At 43.4% G+C, this 20731-nt stretch overlaps 1 protein-coding gene across 1 annotated transcript; it reads left to right on the plus strand.

Moving 5' to 3' along the window:
• The first annotated feature begins 1272 nt into the window (after nucleotides 1-1272).
• On the plus strand, nucleotides 1273-13088 carry OAT (ornithine aminotransferase). The gene is made up of 10 exons (XM_066323439.1): nucleotides 1273-1405; nucleotides 4532-4758; nucleotides 5259-5483; nucleotides 5610-5705; nucleotides 7351-7478; nucleotides 8775-8897; nucleotides 9553-9681; nucleotides 10326-10439; nucleotides 11211-11355; nucleotides 12214-13088. The coding sequence occupies exons 2-10, from the start codon at nucleotides 4560-4562 to the stop codon at nucleotides 12372-12374; spliced, it is 1320 nt and encodes a 439-aa protein (XP_066179536.1). The 5' UTR covers nucleotides 1273-1405; nucleotides 4532-4559; the 3' UTR covers nucleotides 12375-13088.
• The last annotated feature ends 7643 nt before the right edge of the window (nucleotides 13089-20731 follow it).

Here is a 20731-nt window from a genome sequence, read left to right on the forward strand (position 1 = left end):
CCAAGCCAAACAAGTCTATGATTTTTCTGGATGAAAACCAGAATGTATTTATGAAACACACCTCACAGTTCCCCTTAAACGTCCAGATCTTCTGGTTACAACATGCTCTCCAGGTGTAATTTAGCTCGGGGAAAGGTCAGGGTTGTGCTGGCTCGTTCCAGCCTGTCCTTGCTGACCTGCTGGTCCCAGCTCAAAGCTCCTGCTCAGAGCACACTTGGACCTCATTCCTAGCACATTCCCTCCCTCTCTCCCAAGGCAGCAGAGCCTGAAGTTCGGGGTTCCATCAGTGCCCTTCCATGTGGAGAAGGGCAGGGCATGGGTACGCTGAATGGACCGTGACGGACTGGGGAAGACATTGGTGCGTGTAGGCAAAACCACCTGGCACAGGAGCTCCCTGAGGAATTCCTCAGCACAATTAGTGAATCCTTGTTATTTTGAATTATTTTCTGTTAGTTATATATATTATATATTTTTCCTGATGTAGATCAGGAAAAAGCTCATGCAACATCTTTTGGGAAGAGAAAGGTCAGGGCTGAGCACACACAGAGCACTTGCCATCACATCCCTGGGGAACCCGCAGCCACCAGCGGAGTTACTACCACGATCCCACACACTTCCCATTCCCGGGAATGTTTTCCCAATTCCTCTCAATTTTTTTGGTCAATCCTCGCCCTTTTCTACAGACTTCCTCGAGGGCTCAACAGCGGCTGAGGGGTGACAGCTGCTCTGAGGGCCGGGGGTGCCGGTGTGAGGAATGCGGGAAGGCGGGGAGGGAACGGGGATCGGAGCCCTGCTCTGAGGGCCGGGGGTGCCGGTGTGAGGGATGCGGGAAGGCGGGGAGGGAAGGGGGATCGGAGCCCTGCTCTGAGGGCCGGGGGTGCCGGTGTGAGGGATGCGGGAAGGCGGGGAGGGAAGGGGGATCGGAGCCCTGCTCTGAGGGCCGGGGGTGCCGGTGTGAGGGATGCGGGAAGGCGGGGAGGGAAGGGGGATCGGGGCCCTGCTCTGAGGGCCGGGGGTGCCGGTGTGAGGGATGCGGGAAGGCGGGGAGGGAAGGGGGATCGGAGCCCTGATCTGAGGGCCGGGGGGATGCGGTGGGCGGGGCCTGCGGGCACCGCCCCTGAGGCACGGGGTGGGCGGGGCCCCGGATTGTTCGCGCCCGCCAATGGGGAACCCCCGCGCCAAGGGGAGGTGCCGCAGCGCGTGGGCGGTGGCTGCCAATCAGCCCCGATAGCCAATCGGCCGCTGCGATTTGGTGACGTCACCCCAGAGGGGCGGGGCGAGGAGCGGTGACAGTGGCCCGCGGCCGCATCCGCCTCTTATCCGCGGGCCCCGGCACCGGCAGCACCTCCGGCACCTCCAGCAGTTCCAGCAGCTCCGGCAGCTCCAGCAGCACCAGCGGCACCAGGTACGGCCCGTCCGGCCCTCGGGGGCCATTCCTGCCCCTCTCCGGACCACCGTGCCCCGGTTCTGTCCCGCCGCAGCCGGCCCAGTCGGCAAGGCCCCGGGAGCGATGTCGCTGTGCGGGAAGTGGGGGAGGCGACAGCCCGTCCCCTCCTCTGTGCCTGTGTCAGCCCCGCTCGGCGATGCCACATCCTTGTTTCTGAAGTGTCTTTGGCCGTGGCCTTGGCGGGAAGATGGCGAGGATCTGGTTGGTGTTTCACCGCTGGGTTTATTGCTTTTCCTTTTTTTAATTTTTTTTTTTTATTTTTTTATTTATTTCCTTCTGGAGAAAAGAAGGCTCAGAGGGGACCTTATCACCTTAACCCTTTCTAGAACTCCCTGGAAGGGGACTGTAGCCAGGTAGGGATCCGGCTCTTCTCCCAGGTAACAAGTGACAGGAGGAGAGGGAACGGGCTCAATCTGTGCCAGAGGAGGTTCAGGTTGGACATCAGGAGGAAATTCTTCACTGAAAGAGTGGTTTGACATTGAAGGGGCTGCCCAGAGCAGCGGTGGAGTTCCCATCCCTGGAGGTGTCTAAGGAAGGACTGGATGTGGCACTCAGTGCTCTGGGCTGGGGACAAGGTGGGGATTGGGCACAAGGTTGGACTCGGTGATCTCAGAGATCTTTTCCAGCCTCTGTGATCCTGCAATTCTTGTCTGCCAGTCTAATCCTGAGCTGTTCCTGCTGTGGTGCTGGTCTGCAGAGGTGGCTTGGCACGTCCACACTGATGTCCCCCCTGCTTGTCCCCTTGAGCATTCACCCCTTTGATTCAGCTGGTAGAGGCTGCACCGATTCCTCTCTACTCTATCAACATGAACCTGAGTGTTTTCATGTGTTCAACAACACCCCCCACTTACCTTGGGGTGTTTTTCAGTGTCAGGTACATACAACCATTCAATTTACCTGTGCAATCTGCAGGCTGGTGTCTAAATGATCTTGCTCAACAGTTGAGCAAAGCCGTTCAAGTGTTTTATAGCTGTGCTTTGAGTGGTTTTTCTTCTGATGCAAGACCTCTTCCAGTTGGTGTAATGATTCCTGTACTGCCTGCTACAGTGCACGATCATAATTCTCACAGTTGGTAGTGAGTTTATTTCATTTTGTTTGCACGGGTTTTTTCCTTATTATACCTCTCCTCTTTCCTGAAACTTCTGTTCACCTTGTGTTGCTGATCATCAACCTCAAATTTCTCCCCTCCTTTTAACTCCAGATTAATCTGTAATTCTCAGCTCTTCTCCATGTAACTTTCCAAACCTTGGCTAAAGTGATGTGGCCTCACTAGCACAGTTTTCAGGGCAATTCCCTTCATGGAGGAAAAAAAGCCCCTTTAAAAAAATCTGATTAATATTTTCCAATATGCAGGAAGTAAAACAAGAACCTCAAACTGGGGATCTGTGATCTTTCATGCAGAGAGGTACCTCTGATACGGGGCAGATAAGAGTTTAACTTCTTTGTACCTTTCATTTCAGCAATGTCTGGAAAATCTCCAAAATACTTGTGATAGGATTAGCTGCTCTGCCATGGAGGTCTGCCAGGGGCCAGGATGTCACAGACCAATTACATTTCAGGGGTTGAGCAGGTTGAAATTTTGAGTCATCAAATTTTTTTTTTTTTCTTGCACAGAGAAGTATTTGTCTTTTTCGTTTGCAAAATCCTTGAGTAACAATCTTCAAAAGTATTAACACAAAGGGCTAATCTTTAACAGCTGGAAACATGCCCGGAGTTGTGCAGCATTCATCTCTTGCTGGAGTGGAGAATACTGACTCTTCCTGAACACTTGGATTTTGGTGGATGGAGAAAAAAAATAATCTTGGCTTGGGTTAGGAGTGAGGAGCAGCAAAGTAATACCTGAGGAGTCTGCTGAAAGAAATGCCTTTTTGTTCAAGGCAACACATTAAGGGTGTGGATTTTTTCCAAAATAAATTACGAATAAATCCATGACTTAAAACTTCTGTCTTCTGCAAGCAGCCTGAAACAACAGCACCCTTGTGTCAGCCATCCTTGCATCCTCCTGTTAGTATTTAATACCTGCATTTTGGGTAGGTTTTGCAGTCTGCTCCTGGTGCAGCAGTGCCTAGGCTGCTCAGCTCTTCACTTTGCTGTGGAGTTTGTTACAGGGAGGCTGCATTTGATAAGCAGAGCACTTGTTGTGATCTGTGATCGTCCTTTGGGGTTTAATCCTTTTGCCAGTCTGTAAGTGTGATGTTCTGTGAGACCAGAAACCTGAGCTTTGGGAACTCTTGGCTCTCTTCTGTTCCCTGCTGTGGGAGGAGCTTCCTCAAACAGCTTTCCAAGTGCCAACTCATGTCCTCTTTTCTGGGAAGCATCTTTATATTGACTGAGGTGCAAGCATGGAGAAGAGATCAAAGTGCATTTGCCTCATGAAATGCTACCCTCAGGTTATCCCTAAGTGGTGAAAATACAAGGTTATGTATTCAGAGGAAATTGTTGGGAAAATCCAGAGTGCTCTAATGATCATGAATAACTGACACACTCTTACTTTCCATTAATTTTTTTGGATCACAGAATCCCAGAGCTGTTTGGGTTGGAAGGGACCTTAAAGCTCATCCAGTGCCACCCCCTGCCATGGGCAGGGACACCTCCCACTGTCCCAGGTTGCTCCAAGTCCCAGTGTCCAACCTGGCCTTGGACATTTCCAGGGACAGCCAATATCATGGAAGTTTGTGACATGATTTGTCTGATGACAACCTGGTAGAAAATGGGCATTTCAGTCGAACAAGAAATTGAATGAACTTAACTTTCTTACTGTAGTTTATATGAATAAATCAGAATTTGAGGCACAGTGAAAAAAGGAACACTTACAGGAAAATTGATGTAACTAGTTCCTAGACTTGCTGAGTCACACTGTTTAGTTCTCTTTCTGTTTCTGTAAGTGTAGAGAATAGAAAAAATCACTTGTTTGATGTTAATCCCACGTTAATTTATCCTTCATATAAACTTTCTTGGCTGAATTGCAAAATAGTTGAGGAACCTGTAATCTTGGGAGTAAAACCACTTCAGTCGTGTCAGACATTTCTTCTGAGGTATTCTTAGTGCTAATTATTAACTTTTTTCTTTTTTTTTCCCCTCCAGATCTGTCTCAGAATTCCTGAAGGCCATCATGCTTTCCAAGCTAACCCGCTCCCAGAGCCTTGCTGTTCTCTGCCGAGGCCTCCACTCCTCACTGAGCTCTGCCACCTCAGTTGCTCCTAAAAAAACCATCCAGGGGCCTCCCTCCTCTGATTTCATCTTTGAACGTGAGGCCAAATATGGTGCCCACAACTATCACCCGCTGCCTGTTGCTCTGGAAAGAGGAAAAGGTTATTTTATTCAGGTTTTTCCTAGTGGTTGTGGGTGGGGTGTGTCTGTGTAGGTGAATGAGATCATGGCAGAATGGTTTAGACCTGATTGATTTCTGAATCTTTGGGGTTTTTTTTTTGGGGGGGTGGGATTGAGATCATTGATGAAATAAAGCCAGCGAATTGTTGATTAGAGAGCTGGATCATTATGCATAAGGGCACCTGAAAAAATTATGGTGTTCTCTCTAAAATGATTTAAAGTGTTGATAATTTCCAGAATAACTCAGCAAGAAAATTTTCAAGCAACTTAATTTCTTCTGTTACCTTGCGTGGAGAGGTTTAACGTTAATGTGAACATGAAAAGGTGCATTGGAACCCTGTCTAAGTCCTTGTGGGCTGTTCATGTATTATCACTTAATTTAAATTTACTCTGGTCTTTAATTACGTTTGAGAAACCCTCTTTTTGTTTTGTTTTGTGTCTTCTTTTATTTTGTGTACTTACCACAGCTTTATTTTCCCAGGTGTTTACGTGTGGGATGTTGAAGGTAGAAAGTATTTTGACTTTCTGAGTGCTTACAGTGCAGTCAACCAAGGCCACTGTCACCCAAAAATCGTGGATGCTCTGAAAGCTCAGTCTGAAAAACTGACCCTGACATCCAGGGCGTTCTACAACGACGTCCTTGGGGAATATGAGGAGCTGGTCACCAAAATGTTCAATTATAACAAAGTTCTTCCCATGAACACAGGTAAAGAAATATTTTGTTTCCATTTTAGTTCTTCTCTCTGAGATTCAAGGGTTGTGTAACATTTTCTGCTGCACTGATGGCCTGTTCCATGGGGAAGACTGATAATGGTGCTGCTTTATGTTTTAGGAGTGGAAGCTGGAGAAACTGCCTGTAAACTGGCTCGGAAATGGGCCTACACTGTGAAAGGAATTCCAAAATACAAAGCTAAAATCATTTTTGCAGGTATGTGAAGTGTTGGGAGTTGAGGATGGGTTTACTGGGAGGCAGCCTGAAGTCACAGGGAAAGCACATCCAGTCCTCCATGCTCTTCTGATCACTTAAAATGCAGTATTTTTTATTCCTCAGTTGTTGTTCCTACATAACTTTTCTTATGGATTAATTCCTCAGATTGGTGTCACACCTCTCACAGATTGCACAACAGATTGTTAATCTGCCCTCTTGGCTTCACCTACCAGGGCTTTTGTCTTGCATTCTCCAGGTCTTCCAGAAACTGGCATTAACCCAGTAAAGCCACACTGGAGCCTTGATCCTATAATGAAAGTAAAAGCAACATTGCTAAAATACATAATGAAACCCCTGATTCTCTGTTGGGATATTTCCTTCTTTACCTGCCTGCCCTGCTTGGCTCTGTAACAGGGAGAAGGTACCAGGCCCTGAAGAGATTTCTGATTTTTTTAAACAAAAGAATTTAAAAACCCATATACAACAACAACAACAACAACAACAAATCTTATATTTAGTATTCTTTGGCTGCAGATAAAAGCAATTTTGTCAATACTGATTTTGTTTAATGGTTCTGTATTTTAGAAGACCTTCCAGAATAAAGTTTACTATTTAAATACTGACTTCTTTTTTATTGTAGCTGCAAATACTATTTTTAACTTTTGGTACATATAGTAGCCATAAATGTCATTAGGCAGCATTTATAAATTGCAGTGCATACTTGAATTTTGCTTTATGGTTTCTGGAAAAGAAGCGAGATTTTTTTTCTCCTTTTTTCATGTCTTCTGGGAATTCTTTGAACAAATATTTCTCCTTTTTTCTTTTCTCTATATATTTAATTTTGCTCTTCTGGCAAATTTTAGTAAGTGTTTTCTCGTTTTGATAAAGGGGATGTGCTCCCCATTTTGGCAGAAAAAAGCTCTTTTGGAGAGCTAAGAAATGATTTTGAACATCAGTTTAAAAAGAATTTGACACAGACTCTCTGCTGGATAGTGAGCTCTGAAGGCACTGAACCCTTAATCTTCCTTAGTCTTATTAGCACCTTATTATTGATTAATGAGAGCCTCTTGTTTTAACTGAATATTAAAATGAGGACATGATTGTATTGGTGATGGACATGTTTGCTCCTGGACATTTTAACTGCTGTTTCTGAATAAAATAGTGCAAATCACAATATTTTTAGATATGTAAATAGGTTCTTCTGGAACTTTGAAATGCTCAGAAATACATTTTCTGATTTGGGCTTACTGACAGCTTTATTTTTAGGATTTAAATTATTAAAGGGGTTTATTTCCCCCACCCCCTATATTTTATAAGTAATAATTGCATTAAAGCTGAACATTTTCAATAAAAAGATGTTATTGGAGTTATCTTCAGTGTTCCAGACTACTAAAAAAACTTAAGGAAATGATTTTGTACAGTTGTCAGATTTTAGAGCATAATTTTCTTTTGGTTTTTGATATGTGCTTTTGATATAGCAACAGAGTGTATGTATGGCATTAACACAAAATAGTAACAATTAGGTGGAGGATGTTAATATCTTGTTAGATAACCCTAAAAATGCATCACCAAGTGGAAAGTGTGATGTCCTTTAAAGTGTTCTGGATCTTGAATTTGTATCAATTTCCCCCTTTTATTTTCCCAGCTGGCAACTTCTGGGGCAGGACAATGTCTGCCATCTCCAGTTCTACTGACCCATCCAGCTATGATGGCTTTGGACCCTTCATGCCAGGATTTGAACTCATCCCATACAATGATCTACCAGCTCTTGAGGTATTTGACAGATTTTGTTCTCTTGTATGAAGTCATTTTGCAATGTGTCTTTGGTAAATAGCAAGGAAAATCAGAAGTTTATACTTAGAAACCTGTGCTTTGACATGAGGATATCCCTAAGTAGATATATGTAAGGAATGTGTTATAATTATTTATAGGAAATGTGGGTAAATTCTGCTTTGGCTTTGATTTTCAGTTATGTTTTAGGATGTGAAAGGAAAACCACATGATCTGTTTGATTTCCCAGCCACCTGGTCTAGTGGGAATGTCCCTGCCCATGGCAAGAAGTGGGATGGGATGAGCTTTAAGGTCCCTTCCCACCTAAACCACCCTGTGATTCTATCACTAGAATTCACTGCAGTTGCAAATATTTGTTTCCAGCTTCACAGCATCCTTAAAACCATGCCAGGCTGCTGTTGCACTTTCACAAGCTCCTGAAATGCCAGTGATTCCCAGTATTTCCCAGTGTTCTCTGAAATTAATCTTGTCAACAGCTGTTAAAGCTGTTGGGGAGGGGTGACCTTGATTATGTACCATTTCTGTGAGTAAAAACCTCTGTTCCTGTTGGGTCTGCTTCATACAAGTGAGTGGGCTTTGGAGGTTAAGGGATTATAGGAACAGAGCTGGTTTTCTCCTTGGAGCTGGGTTAGGGGACACAGAGGTCTCTCAGTGGGTTGTAGCTGCAGTGTGGAAAAGCTTGTTCAGGTTTGAACCTCCACCGGGCTGCCCATGGTGAAAGCCTGCAAGTATCTAATGCCTTCATTAGACTGAATTCATTCTGCTCCTGGGGAAATGCTGAGAAAAGCTGTAGTAAATTCATGCTGGGAATCATTAGATCTCCTGTGCCTTGTGGACTTCTAAAGCTTCTTGAACTTGATAGTGCAGGAATGTACCTGTGGACTTTGGATTAAGGTAAAATGTTCTGGAGGGGCTCCATTCGTCTTTTTTAAGGGAAGAGTTGAGCAATTGTTTGTGTTGTATGGGGTAATACAAAACTGAGGATATTTCTGAGGTGATTTATGAACTGATCTGATAAACTGCTTGTCTGGGTTTGCAGTCTGCAAGCTTTGTACCTTCCCAAGCAAGCACAGCAGCTGGTTTTACACCGCCAGTGGTGACACAGTGTCGGAACTGGAGTGGCACTCACAGAGAGCTGCCTGACAGGAAAGCTGTTCTCATCCTTTGAGGAGGAACACCAGGGCTACAGTCAGGTTCTGTTACATGTATTTTCTGTTGCTTGTCCTGAGTAAAAGCTTGTTCTTTTTGTCTCTCCTCTCCCTGTGCCCAATGTTGCAGCGGGCCCTTCAAGACCCCAACGTGGCAGCTTTCATGGTGGAGCCAATCCAGGGGGAAGCAGGTGTGATTGTTCCTGACAAAGGCTATCTCACAGGAGTGAGGGACCTCTGCACAAAACACAATGTGAGAATTCACTGTCACATTAAACACTGAACACTTAACACTATACACTGTGTTTGCTGGTGTAAGGTAACCACCCTTCTATGCAAGCTGTAGAACTTCATATGCTATTTAATAATTTCTTTTTCTTTCACTGGAATAATGCAGGGATACCTCTTGTGTTTCCTGGTAGTATCTCACTAAAAAGTACTTCTTAGAAGTGCACATTTTTCACTATTTCCTACTATTGTCACTGATTTAAGTTTCTAATTAATATTCTTCAACTGGATTTATTTTACATTAGTTTAATTTCTAATTTCTGTTCCACATTGTAAGTTTTCAATTACCATGGCTATCCAGAATCTTTGTTGCTGATGTGCATAATTGCTACCAAGAATCAGTAACAATAACAGGTCACAGAATGAACACTGAGTAAAATGGTTATCAGTGACTTCTGATTTAAGAATCAGTGGTCTCTGTTCCAACAGAATTCAGATTTCTAATTTGGAAGTGCTACTCATAATTCTTTTCATATCTTCAAAGGAAGACATTGATGTATTATTAATAATGTTGTCTTCATTATTGCTGGGATACCTCAAAAATTGTATTGTTGGAATTGGGTTAAGAATGAGAGTAAAAGTAATTCCCTGTTCTGTTTGGATTTTTCTTCTCTTTAAAGGTTCTGTTTATTGCTGATGAAATACAAACTGGTTTAGCCAGAACAGGGAAAATGCTGGCTGTTGATCATGAAAATGTGAGACCTGATATAATTCTTCTTGGAAAGGCCCTTTCTGGTGGCTTATACCCTGTGAGTACCAAAGAAATACCAATAATTTGAAGTAACACCAAATTACTCAAGCATTTGTTGAATAATATTTTTTTCCTTAGTCATCAACACTGAAAATCTGCCAGTTGGAAGAGCAATAAATCTGATGTTTGTTGTACTTGGAAATTGTTGTTTGCAAGGCTAATTATGATTTATGACCAGACAATCCAACTTGAGGGAGACATAACAAAATAATGGAATACCTAATACTACCTTTATAGCTGAACAACTGGCATTATTTCATTTGTCTGGCATGCCTGCATGGCTGATTTTATCCTCTTGGAGTGACTTAAATTCCTGCTGATTAGGCTGGAAATTACAATGCCTTGAACTATTTTGGCCAACTGACAGGATTTCTGAGTTGTTAAACCAAGTATTGAAGCTTAAACTCTTGAAATAATATTCAGTTTGGAGAAATTTCCCTCAGCTGTGATTGCAAGTTGTGTTGCCACTATAGCTAAGTGTATTTAAGGGATTAATTATGGGATTGTCAGATCTAGCTGGGAATGTAAATGTAATTTATCACCACAGGCTGAAAATTTCCTGAGCTCTGAGGGAAAATTTGCCTCAGAGATTTTAAAGGTTCCTTTCCTAAATATGTGAATTTCCTGCCCTTCCCATTTTAGGTCTCAGCAGTGCTGTGTGATGATGAAATTATGCTGACCATTAAACCTGGGGAACATGGATCCACATATGGAGGAAATCCATTAGCTTGCCGTGTGGCAATGGCAGCACTGGAGGTTTGTGTGTGGGCACAGAGATCTGGAATCTGAAATTTAAAAGGGTCTCATGATCTTTGCTTAAATAAATGGTATTATTTTTCATGCTATAGGTAGAAATCTAGCTTTAAATAAGAACTGAAAATTGGTAGTGGTTATCTGTAGCTCCTAAAACAAATGTTTATTTTTTTATTGGAATATGTCCTAATTTCTGTGTTCTTATGATCTTAAAGCTTTAAATATCAAAATAAGATTTATCATGGGGAAATTTCAAGGCAATTATGTAAATTTGGTCAAATATCTTCATTAATTTCATGAAGACATTTTAAAATTGGCTTTTTTCACTATATCAGCAGAAGCTGCTGCTCTGTGAGCTTGAGAACAGGATCTCAAACAGAAACTACAGTGTCCTGTCCAGAAGGTGCAATTCAACTGTTTTGTGATTGCTAAATTGATTACATTGACACAAATCACACAGAAAACCTCATCACTACCCAGTACTAAGACTTGGACAGATTAAGAGCCTTCAGAGGTTTACTGTTTACTTGCAAATAACAGCAAACAAAGAGCAGTTAATTTAGAATAAAATTTCAGAGCCGTTCTTGTTTCTTGTAGACATGAATGAGTGAAGGCTCAGTACCAACCTGCTGGGACCTGCAGCCTGTGCAGGGACACTGTGGCTGCAACAGCTTTTGTGTCTCAGCAGGATCAGTGTCATTATCCATCCTTTCCCATGGTACATAAAACAAATGCAGTGCCCTTCAGCTGACTGGGGATCTGTCTTCTCTTCAGGTGATTGAAGAGGAAAATCTGGCCAAAAATGCAGAAATAATGGGTAATCTGCTAAGAAGTGAGCTCATGAAGACTCCATCTAATATTGTAACTGCTGTAAGAGGAAAAGGGCTCTTAAATGCAATCGTAATTCGGGAAACCAAAGGTGAGGAAATAAAATCAGCTGCACAAACACAGCAGGAAGTTATTTTCAACTTACATTTTAGGTAGGGGATGGCATGTAGACAAGATGTTTGTGTTCAGAACATGGCTATAGTACTGTAGTATCAACTGAAAATTTATTTAAGTTACTGTGTGCCATTATTTTTTTTTAACTAAGAAAGGCCGAACAATTGTTTTTAAATTATTTGAACTCTTTTATGATTTGATAATGTTCAAATCTGATGGTGAATCTGTCTCCCAGCAAATAAATACCTTTATCTCTCCTCTTTGGAAGAAAACTGTCCACATCTGGAACACCAGTTCCTGCCAGATTACTTGTTTTCAGAAGAGTTAGAAGAGTACAGTGAATACAGGAGGGTAGAAAGAAGAAAAAGGTTAATGATGGAGAACAAGCTTCTAGGGAGTAACGCCTTGAATTATATTAGAAATCTGAATATCAAGGTACTTGCTCAAAGGATGAAGTGCTGCAGGAAGGTGATGTCATTTTCCACGATGATGGGCTGAAATCCAGGTTACACAAACATTACCTTTTCTGAAGTCCTGTCCACATGTTCCCTTACTTCCACTTCACATGGCCTCCTTTTTAAAATTTATTCTCAAGTCTAACTGAGTGCCAGACAGAGCTGGGAAGGAGCAGCTCTCTGTGTGCTGAGGTGAAGGGCACCTCTGGAGCAGTGTCACTGTGCAATTCCAGAGAGCTGCTCAGAGTGACCTGTCCCTTTTGTGAACCCCCAGCACCACCTCCCTGCCAGCTGGCAGACAGCACCGCGTGCTGCAGGTGTGTCACCTCTGGGAGTGTCCTCAGTGTCCTGTCTGATGTCCTCCCTCCCTCCCGTTGCAGACTACGATGCCTGGAAGGTGTGTCTGCGGCTCCGCGACAACGGGCTGCTGGCCAAGCCCACGCACGGCGACATCATCCGCCTGGCCCCGCCTCTCGTCATCAAGGAGGATGAAATCCGAGAGTGCATCGAAATCATTCACAAGACCATCCTGTCCTTCTGAAAACACGCCTCTTTTACCCTCCGGCTGCCGCCTGGGCCGAGGGGGTGTGTTGGAATGTGCGTGATGAAGGGCTGCTCTTGAAGCAAGCATCTCTCCTTCCTTTTGTCTGAGAGGACTTGACTATTAAAGCATAGCTGTGTCTTTAAATTATAACGGCTCTGTAGAAAATACAGAATGATTTTTGAAAGACTTTCCAGTCTTGGCATACTTGGAAATAAAGTTCTGTATGTACTGAACAGCTAAGTTGGAATATTTGAGGGGAGATACCTATAGAAATCTGCTTAATTGGTATAAGTCTTGGCCAAAGTTTAAAGTGTGATTTATATATATATATTAGGTTGCCTTGCACTCTCATATCACTCTCCAAAACATGGCATTTGGCAATTTTTGCCTTTCAGCAAGATGTCTGTAGAATGGAAGCACTTACCATTATGGGTGAATTTGTGTTTTTCACGTGCAGCTTGAAAAAAAAAGTTCTAAATCTGAAGGTTTGACAAACTGGGTGTTGTGCTGGTGAACTTGAGAAGCATCGAGCTGTGTTCTGTGTGTACAATATTTTGATTGTATGACAAGAGATGCTGTTTTCAAGCCTGGTCTCAGTGTTTGGCTTTGCAATCTTGTAAAATAGATCTGTACATTCAGATCTGTTTTTACTGTTACAAAACTTTGTATCGTCTGGCTGATTATATTAAAACATGTTTTGCATTAAAAAAATACGTTAATGTGCAATGAAAACACTCTGAGTCTTCAAAAAGAGCAAATCTCATAGAAACTTGGATTTTTCTTAGCTGAACTAAACCAAATTAATTACACAGTGCAAAATGTTCCCTTTGCTGAGCATGGGGGTTAAATACAGTCACATGTTGTTACTGTGAAGTGGTAAAAAATCCTTTGGGATTTGGAAGGCACCTTAGTTCATGGCAGTGACACAATGTGGTGGGTGAGGTGACAACATTTCCCCTTCCTTCCTTTAGGTGAGACAGAAAAACGCGTGTCCTGGTTTAGGGCAAATTTTGTGAGGAAACCTCCGAATGGGGTTCCTGTAGAAAGTAAATTTAAGTGGCCCCTCCCCTAACTGGTTTGGGGAAAAAAATTCCTTCGAGAAAAGTGGAAAAAGCTGTTTATTCAATAAGCAGTGTTCACAAGCATTTCAAAAAATGAGTAACAATAAACAATAAAACCTCTTGTCGCTCTGAAGAGAGGTGGCAAAACTGAGAAGAAAATCCTTGCCATGGGTTTTAACCCAGCTCATCCAGTCTCCTATCAGTCCCTTTGGTGCTGGAAAATGCCATCCTGGACCCCGGTGGGTGCAGCCCTGAGATCCGGGTGTTTTTCTGGATTTAAACAGTTCGCAGAAAAAGAAAAAAAAAACCAAAACCAAAAAACGTTCAGGAAACATTTCTGCCTCAGCTAGCAAAAACTGACTAAAAAAGTAAAGGAGAGCTCTCTGTCGCTGACTGTCTAGGAGCAGAAGGTGGAGGAGTGAGTGCAGTTTCTGCAAACAAGCCCCGTGCTGCTTTTTTCCCCCTCTTTGCTCTCAGAACCAGTCTGGAAAGGTGCAGAATTTACTTCTGGGCTAAAGAGACGAATGGGGACACAAACATCATAAAGTCACCCCAGAACAATGTGTCAGCTGCAGGTGAAGTGAGACTGAGCTCCATTTGGAAAAGCCTCCTTGTTGCAAGGTGTAACGTGGCAGTGACATTGTTATCCCTAGGGACAGAGGAGGGTCGCCTGTGCCTTTCCAAATGCCCGGCCAACCAGGAGGAAACAGCCAGGGAGAAGATCTGGAGGAAAGGGAATGGCAGAGTGCAGGAACAGCCCCTATAACTGGATACAGGAGGGGTGGGGAATGTGGGGAGCGTGTCGGAGGGAACGTGTTGGGAATGTGGTCCAGGCTGGCTGGGAAGGTTGTGCCTGCCCAGGAGTGCAGCCAGTGGGGAAAGGAGGAGGGCACCGGGAGTAAGAGGAGGCTGCATCCCCCAAAACCTCCAGAGACCCCCCAGGCAGCGGGCACGGTGAGCTTTCCATGCATTCAAACAGAATTGATTTCTGCAGAGCTTCCCTGTCTCCTTTGTGGACACTGGCCTTTGGCAGAGTGGTTTTCCGCACATTTGGAAGAAGATAAAAAAATGCAGAAAGGTGTTGCCGAGGAAGTTGGACCTTTCTGAAAGCTGGGCTTAGGTAACCCCATGGGCAAGGAGGGAAATACCTGAGAGAAACCACAGGGTAAACACTTGACTGGACACCTTTCAGAGGCCCGAAAGGTAAATCACCAAAACCCTTGGCAGCACAAAAGTTTACTTTTTTTAGAGTTATAAGGCAAGGATGAAGGACATGCTTGGGTTTGTTCCCCTGCCCCAGCTCTGCCACTGTTGCCACAAGGGGCTGTAGAGCAGAAGGTTCCAGTCTGTGTTTTGGTGCTTCCCTGTCCTTGCTGTCAGCAAATTTCCTGCCACGTGTGTGTCATGCTGTCATTGTGCCTTGTTATAAATGCCTATTATAAAGTTGGCTTTTTGCAAGGTGTGTGCTATATGATTAATAACTTTGTGGTAAGGATATAAGTTTTTATTTCTGCTGTTAGTAAAGAAAATTAGACATAGTGGTGGTAGTGATATAGTAATTGCTTAAACCGTCTGTTTGGCCGGGATAACATCCAGTGAACACGTAAAGAAGACTCTGCTATTGATACACCAACTATCAGCATCTCCCATCTGAAGAAAGCGTGGACCAAGGCCTGAGCTGGAGGTGATAATGAAGACACAGCCCAGAAACACGCAGCTCTAAAAAGGCAGACCCAAGGAGGGGCCCTGCAAAACAGTCCCTGGAATATGGAAACTAGTTTATGGAAAAATATGAATATTCAACAAATTAATACAATAGAAAGGGTATTTAAAGAAAGTCTCTAAAATAGCAGATTGTGGACTTGGCTGAGTGCCAAGTTACCCAACCGACCGTACTTTGCTTTTTTTATCTCCTAATCGTCTTATCTTTTATTAAACTTATTTCTTAAAATTTACAGAAGAAGTGAATCTTGTTTTTCGCATGTCCCTCAGGCCACAGAGCATTATTTTCTTCTTGTGCAACAGCCATCTATGTACGTAAAGTTTGTGTTTGTCTTAGTTTCTGGTTCCTTTTCTGGTTAAAAGTGTTTTTTTTTGTTCTCTTGCTGTTCTGCAATTCCTTACTTCCCCCATGCCCTCACTAATGCCGGGATGAGCCAGTCAAGTTCACATGGTTTGGCTGCTGTCCTGTAGTTTGTGCCCAGTATTGTAGAGGGATTTTTTGTTGTTTTTGAAGATGTCTTGAAGTACACCTTTGAAGCTGTTCCCCTGGTTTTTTATTTGTGTAATAAAGAACTGTATGTAAAATTCCATGAATTGCTTTCCTCATTTGCACTCTGAAAATATTTGTCTGCTGCTGAGCTCAGATCTTACCCAGCCCACTTTCTGGTGGCAGTTCAAATAGGCCAAGACTTTTCATAACTTGAATTATTTTTTCTTTTTTTTTTTTTTCTAGTACACCATTGTGGAATCTCCGAGCTTTTAATTTATCTGTCAGTTGCTTCACGAGTCCAATTTTTTTTTTTTGCAAGCTTATGAAAATCAGAGTATGTGTAGCCTTTCCCAAGACAAGTCACCCTAAATTGCCCTTATGTAATGACGGGGTAAATTGAGTTTTCTGTTTTAACCTGAAAGCTCTCTGGCCCTCTTTGAGTAAGCAAGGGCCAGGGTGTGTGTCTGGAACCAGAGCTAGAGCAGACAGAGGGTTTTGATGGTTTGGTTTGTTACAGTTCAATGCCAGAACAAGTACAAAATGATATGTATTATTTCAGAAATGAAGACAGATACGGGATGTCTCTTCTAAGAGACTAAGCCTGTCACCAGCCAACTTCCACTTCACAGACAGTAAGAACCATGTTGGCAGCTGTTTGTGAGTTAGGAGGTAGAGCTGGATGGCCAAAAGGAATGTCAAAGCTCCTCTTCTTCTTCTGTGTAAAGTGACAAAATGATAGGCTATCAGAAAGTTCGTCTGCCTTTGGAATGTTTTGTCTGCTTTGGGGGTTTGCTTCATCATGGAAAGTGGTTTTTGTGTCTTCTGGCAATCCCAAACTGGGATTTGGCCAGTCGTCAGTGACACAGTTTAAACCTCTCAAACTCAAATACTGCTGCTTGTATAACTAATGTGCTTGTAAAACCTGTCTGTGCTTTTGTTGTCTGGGATCTTAATTAGCCTTAGAAAATTTCTTCAGGGCTTTTATTCCCCAAAAAATGTAGACAACTAAAGTGCCCTTAGCCGCCGAGTGCCAGAAATCCAGTGCTTTGGGGTTTGTACTTGTTCCACTGATTGCTCAAGTGGAGGCAGCTCAGCCAAAGGCTGCTGGTGCTGAGCAAATTTTAATTTGAAGGAGGCCAAACTGAAAATAATTTACAAATTAGGGTAATATACACGCTGACATGTGCAAATGAAATATATGTTACATGAAATGAGTCTGTTTTTTGCATCATAACTTCGTAGGCGGTGGAAAAGTGAGAAGTGCAATCTCACAGAATGCCCTTTCTGAACCTTCCTAGTACATATCTTTTTTAACTTTGCATTAAGTAGAGATGCAAGTGGGGAAATGGCGTTGCTTTTTTCTGTTGTAATTGAAATTTATCTTTAAAGTGGCACTTGAAAGAGCTCTGCATTGCCTATCCAGAGACCCTAGTTTTCTTCAGCAAGAACTGTATGCCAAAAAAACTTTTTAAAGGCAAAAATATGTAACTGCAAAATACTGCTTTTATGAATTTGGCTGTAAAGGCTTAATCTGTCTCCATCGTATCACTTGCACGTATTTTTGTGAAGTAGCTTGTGATGTTTCTTTAAATCAGGTATATGAAATGCTTTTCTAAATGAATAGTGACCCTGCCTTCAGAGCTGTGCAAACACGTGGAGGTAATCTAAGCACCCCAGAGCCAAACCAGCATTCCTGGGGCACCCAGGGCAGCCCCTGGCTTCACTGGGTGCTTTGTTTGTGGAAATAATTCCCAATTGTGCTGGCACCTGTGCACTTTGGCAAGGGAAAAGCGTGTGGGTTTTGGCATGAAATCATTAAATATATGTACTGGCACAAAAAGAAAAAAATAGAGTGTTTGTGGGTAAATGTAAACCAAGATTTAAGGGGACCATGTGAAACACTGAGAGGCAAGAACCACACAGTGAACAGGGGGAGATGGGAAAACATACAATGCAGGGTTTCCTTTTTCTGCCCTTCCTGCTGGCAATCTTAGGAATCATGCTTATGACATTGGCCTTGACCTGGGTTTTTTTCCGCTACAAACCCCATGAATTTGTGTCATCAGACAGTATTTTCTAAAGTAATCTATTTTGGTAATTTTTAATAGGACCCAAGTGCCTGGTGGTCATGACCAAGTAAAGAGCTGCACATCTTGAACCTGTTAGAATTTTCCATGATGAAACAATCTCTGTTTTGTCTCCTAACAACAATGTTGGGAGAATGAGTTAAGAAGAAAAGCAGGCCTTAGTTATTCCTTTGTTCTTTTTAAATTCTGGGGTTTTTTGGCTGCAGCTGCTTCTTCATCTTTTCCATCCTTCCAGCAGCAGGTGGAGCCAGAAGCTCGGCTTTAAACTGAGAATTTATTGCTGAGGGAAGAGTTTTTGGAGTTTGGGAACTCCTGGGGGCTTGCTTTTGGGCTTTACTAACACCAAACTGTGACACAAGCTTTAGTTTCAGCTCTGGGCGCTGTGTCACTGCATAACTTGTGCTGTCCATCCTGTGGCTACCCTTGAGCGAAGAGGATTGTTAGAAGAATTTCTGTACCTCTAGTGTGGCAAATACCCAGTAATTCTGACTGATAAGGACGTAGGGACAGCTGAAAGGGGAAAAAAAAAAAGAAGAAAGAGGATTTCTTTCTCACATCACTGAAGTAGAGCAAATGAGAAGGTGGAGATTTGAGACAAAATTTTAAATAGACCTTTAAACTTGTGAACTACTTTCCCTGGGCCTTGCTGTAATGTTTCCATCCCGAGTGTGAGGCTTAACCAGTTGGAGCTGCTGTATTTGTGCAGTGAAAAGAGGTGTTTTGCTGAATATTCCCTCAGCAGGAAAAGCAGGCAAGGGAAAAGCTGTAACCAGATTAAAAATCCCTCCTAGTACCCTGGTGGGAAGCCCATGAAGCTTCTGTGTTGAGCATCACTTGTAAGGAGTCTTGAGGGTCACCAAATGCTTGCAAGTGGTAAGATTTCATGGAATCATTAAGGCTGTAAAAGATCTCCTAAGATCATCAAGTCCAGGCTTACAGCTTTGTGGTGGTGCATTTTTCTCTCTCCCGGTTTTGTGTTTGTATTTATGACTTGTTTTTATGTTGTTGTGTACGAAATGGTTCGTTCCACGTACCCCCACGTTCCTCCTCATTTAGTTCTAGCGCAGTTATCTGTCAGTCATGTGTTACATAACCCTCCCTGCTCCTGCTAATCACTGGAAGACCTCTCCCTGAGTCTGGAAGCTTCCAGGGAGAGCATCGAGTGATTGGGCAGGATTCAGGCTCCCCCCTCTCACTTCTCTCTATATGGCTGTTGTACCTGTCCATTGTATTGAGAGCCACACCCTTGTTGTACCCCATTGGTCCCCAGCTGAACCCTCCCCTGTGTTCCACCCCCCTTTAAAGGGCATTGTGCTGAGGCTTCTGAGGCGAGGAGTGCAGGGCTGGAGAGGGAATAACCTTGTCGTGATGTCCTTTCTTCTTCCTGCCATTGTCACACTGTGCCTGACCAGCCAAGAGCCACTGTATTGCTGTGATGCCAGGGCTGGCCGAGGTTGGGAACACAGGCGCTGCTTTGCCTGTCAAACACGGGAGTGTTACTGGGGCTCTTGCAGTTGCATTGCTTAGGAAAAGCAGCTGGCTTAGGCCATGGGTTGGAATGCTCCTTTGTTTTTAATTTCCAGTTTAAGTTGTGCTTGTCATTTCATTCTTGAGGCAGCCCAGCATGCTGAATATACCATAGTGTGAATAAGAGGTTACCATCAGGAATCATCTTCAGTTGTTGTTTCTCTCAAAGCTTTTTGCCCCTCTGCTCAGGCTTGCTTGGAGAAATCTGAGCAGAAATGGTGCTGTCTGGAAAATCCCCAGGCTGTTACCGGCAGCAGTCCAAACAAATATGGGTAGAAAGCAACTCCTACTCATTCCTGTATAATCCTAGTAATCTGCTATGATTTAGGCTGCTGAGAAAGCCCCTCAAGACTACTGACCCTTGGCACAATGTGCAAACCAAACAATGGCCTGGACCTTGGATGAACTCCCAGACCTTCCCTGGGTCTGACACATGGGAGACCTAATCTTCAAACTAATAACAGTCATTTGGAAAAGCTGTGAAATGAGAAAGGAGAGTAATTACCTTCTGAACACTCAGTTCCCTGTTTTCCATGGGTATTTCTAGCAGATACTGAGGCTGCCCTGCCTCAATTGAGCTGTGCTAGAGCCTGGTTTTGTGTAAGGAATAAAACTATGGCTCAAATTGGCTGTCCTGGGAGGAAAGACACTGGTGTGTGTACCTTCCAGCTGGCTCTTGTTGGCAAAAATAGCCACTGGCTGGTCAATTTGGCAGTTAGAGCTGTGCTGAAGGAGCTTGGGCTCACATGGATGTGGTGGGAGTTTTCAAGTAATTTTGCTTCAGAAGTCATCTTAAGACCACTGAGAGAGATGTCCAGGAGTGTTTCCTTACATCCACCTGTGTTGGGATAAGACCATCTCTTTTCCAGTATTCCTTAATAATTTTTGATCTTTTATCCATAACAATCAGAAATCATTAAATATCAACTGTTTTTTTTGAAAGCATTTCTGAATAATGCGTTAGTAGAACAGAAACATTAATTTCCACCCTGATGGAGGCAGGAAAGCTGAGGAAAGGAAACTTCTACATATCAGAACACTATAAGGGAAAAGTCAAAAAGGACAGGGAAAATCAGGCTATTGTATGAAAATACTGCTGGACTTCATGCCCCTGCACCAGGCTGCCTGTGCCTAGGGGAGACACTGTGTGTGCATGGACCAGAGCCATGTAATTGGGACATTTTGTGTTGTCTGCAGTAACTATATAAACAGTTGTAACAGACTGCAATAAATGCCAGGCAGTTGCTGTACAAACACAGCCGTGGCCTTGCTGATACAGTCCTTGATTTCTCTCTCTCATCTACAAGAACAGTTCCTTTGTGTCAAGGCTAAAGGCAGTGTGAGAAAGGGACTGGTATTTGCATGCAGTGCAGTCTCAGCTGAAGAGCTTGGGTTGGAGCTCCCAGATCTGAAGTTAACGTTACAAAGCACAAAAATTAAAACAAGATTAAGGCCAGGTGGGGTGGG

The sequence above is a fragment of the Sylvia atricapilla genome, chromosome 8 (assembly GCF_009819655.1).
Source record: "Sylvia atricapilla isolate bSylAtr1 chromosome 8, bSylAtr1.pri, whole genome shotgun sequence".
NCBI lineage: Eukaryota > Metazoa > Chordata > Aves > Passeriformes > Sylviidae > Sylvia > Sylvia atricapilla.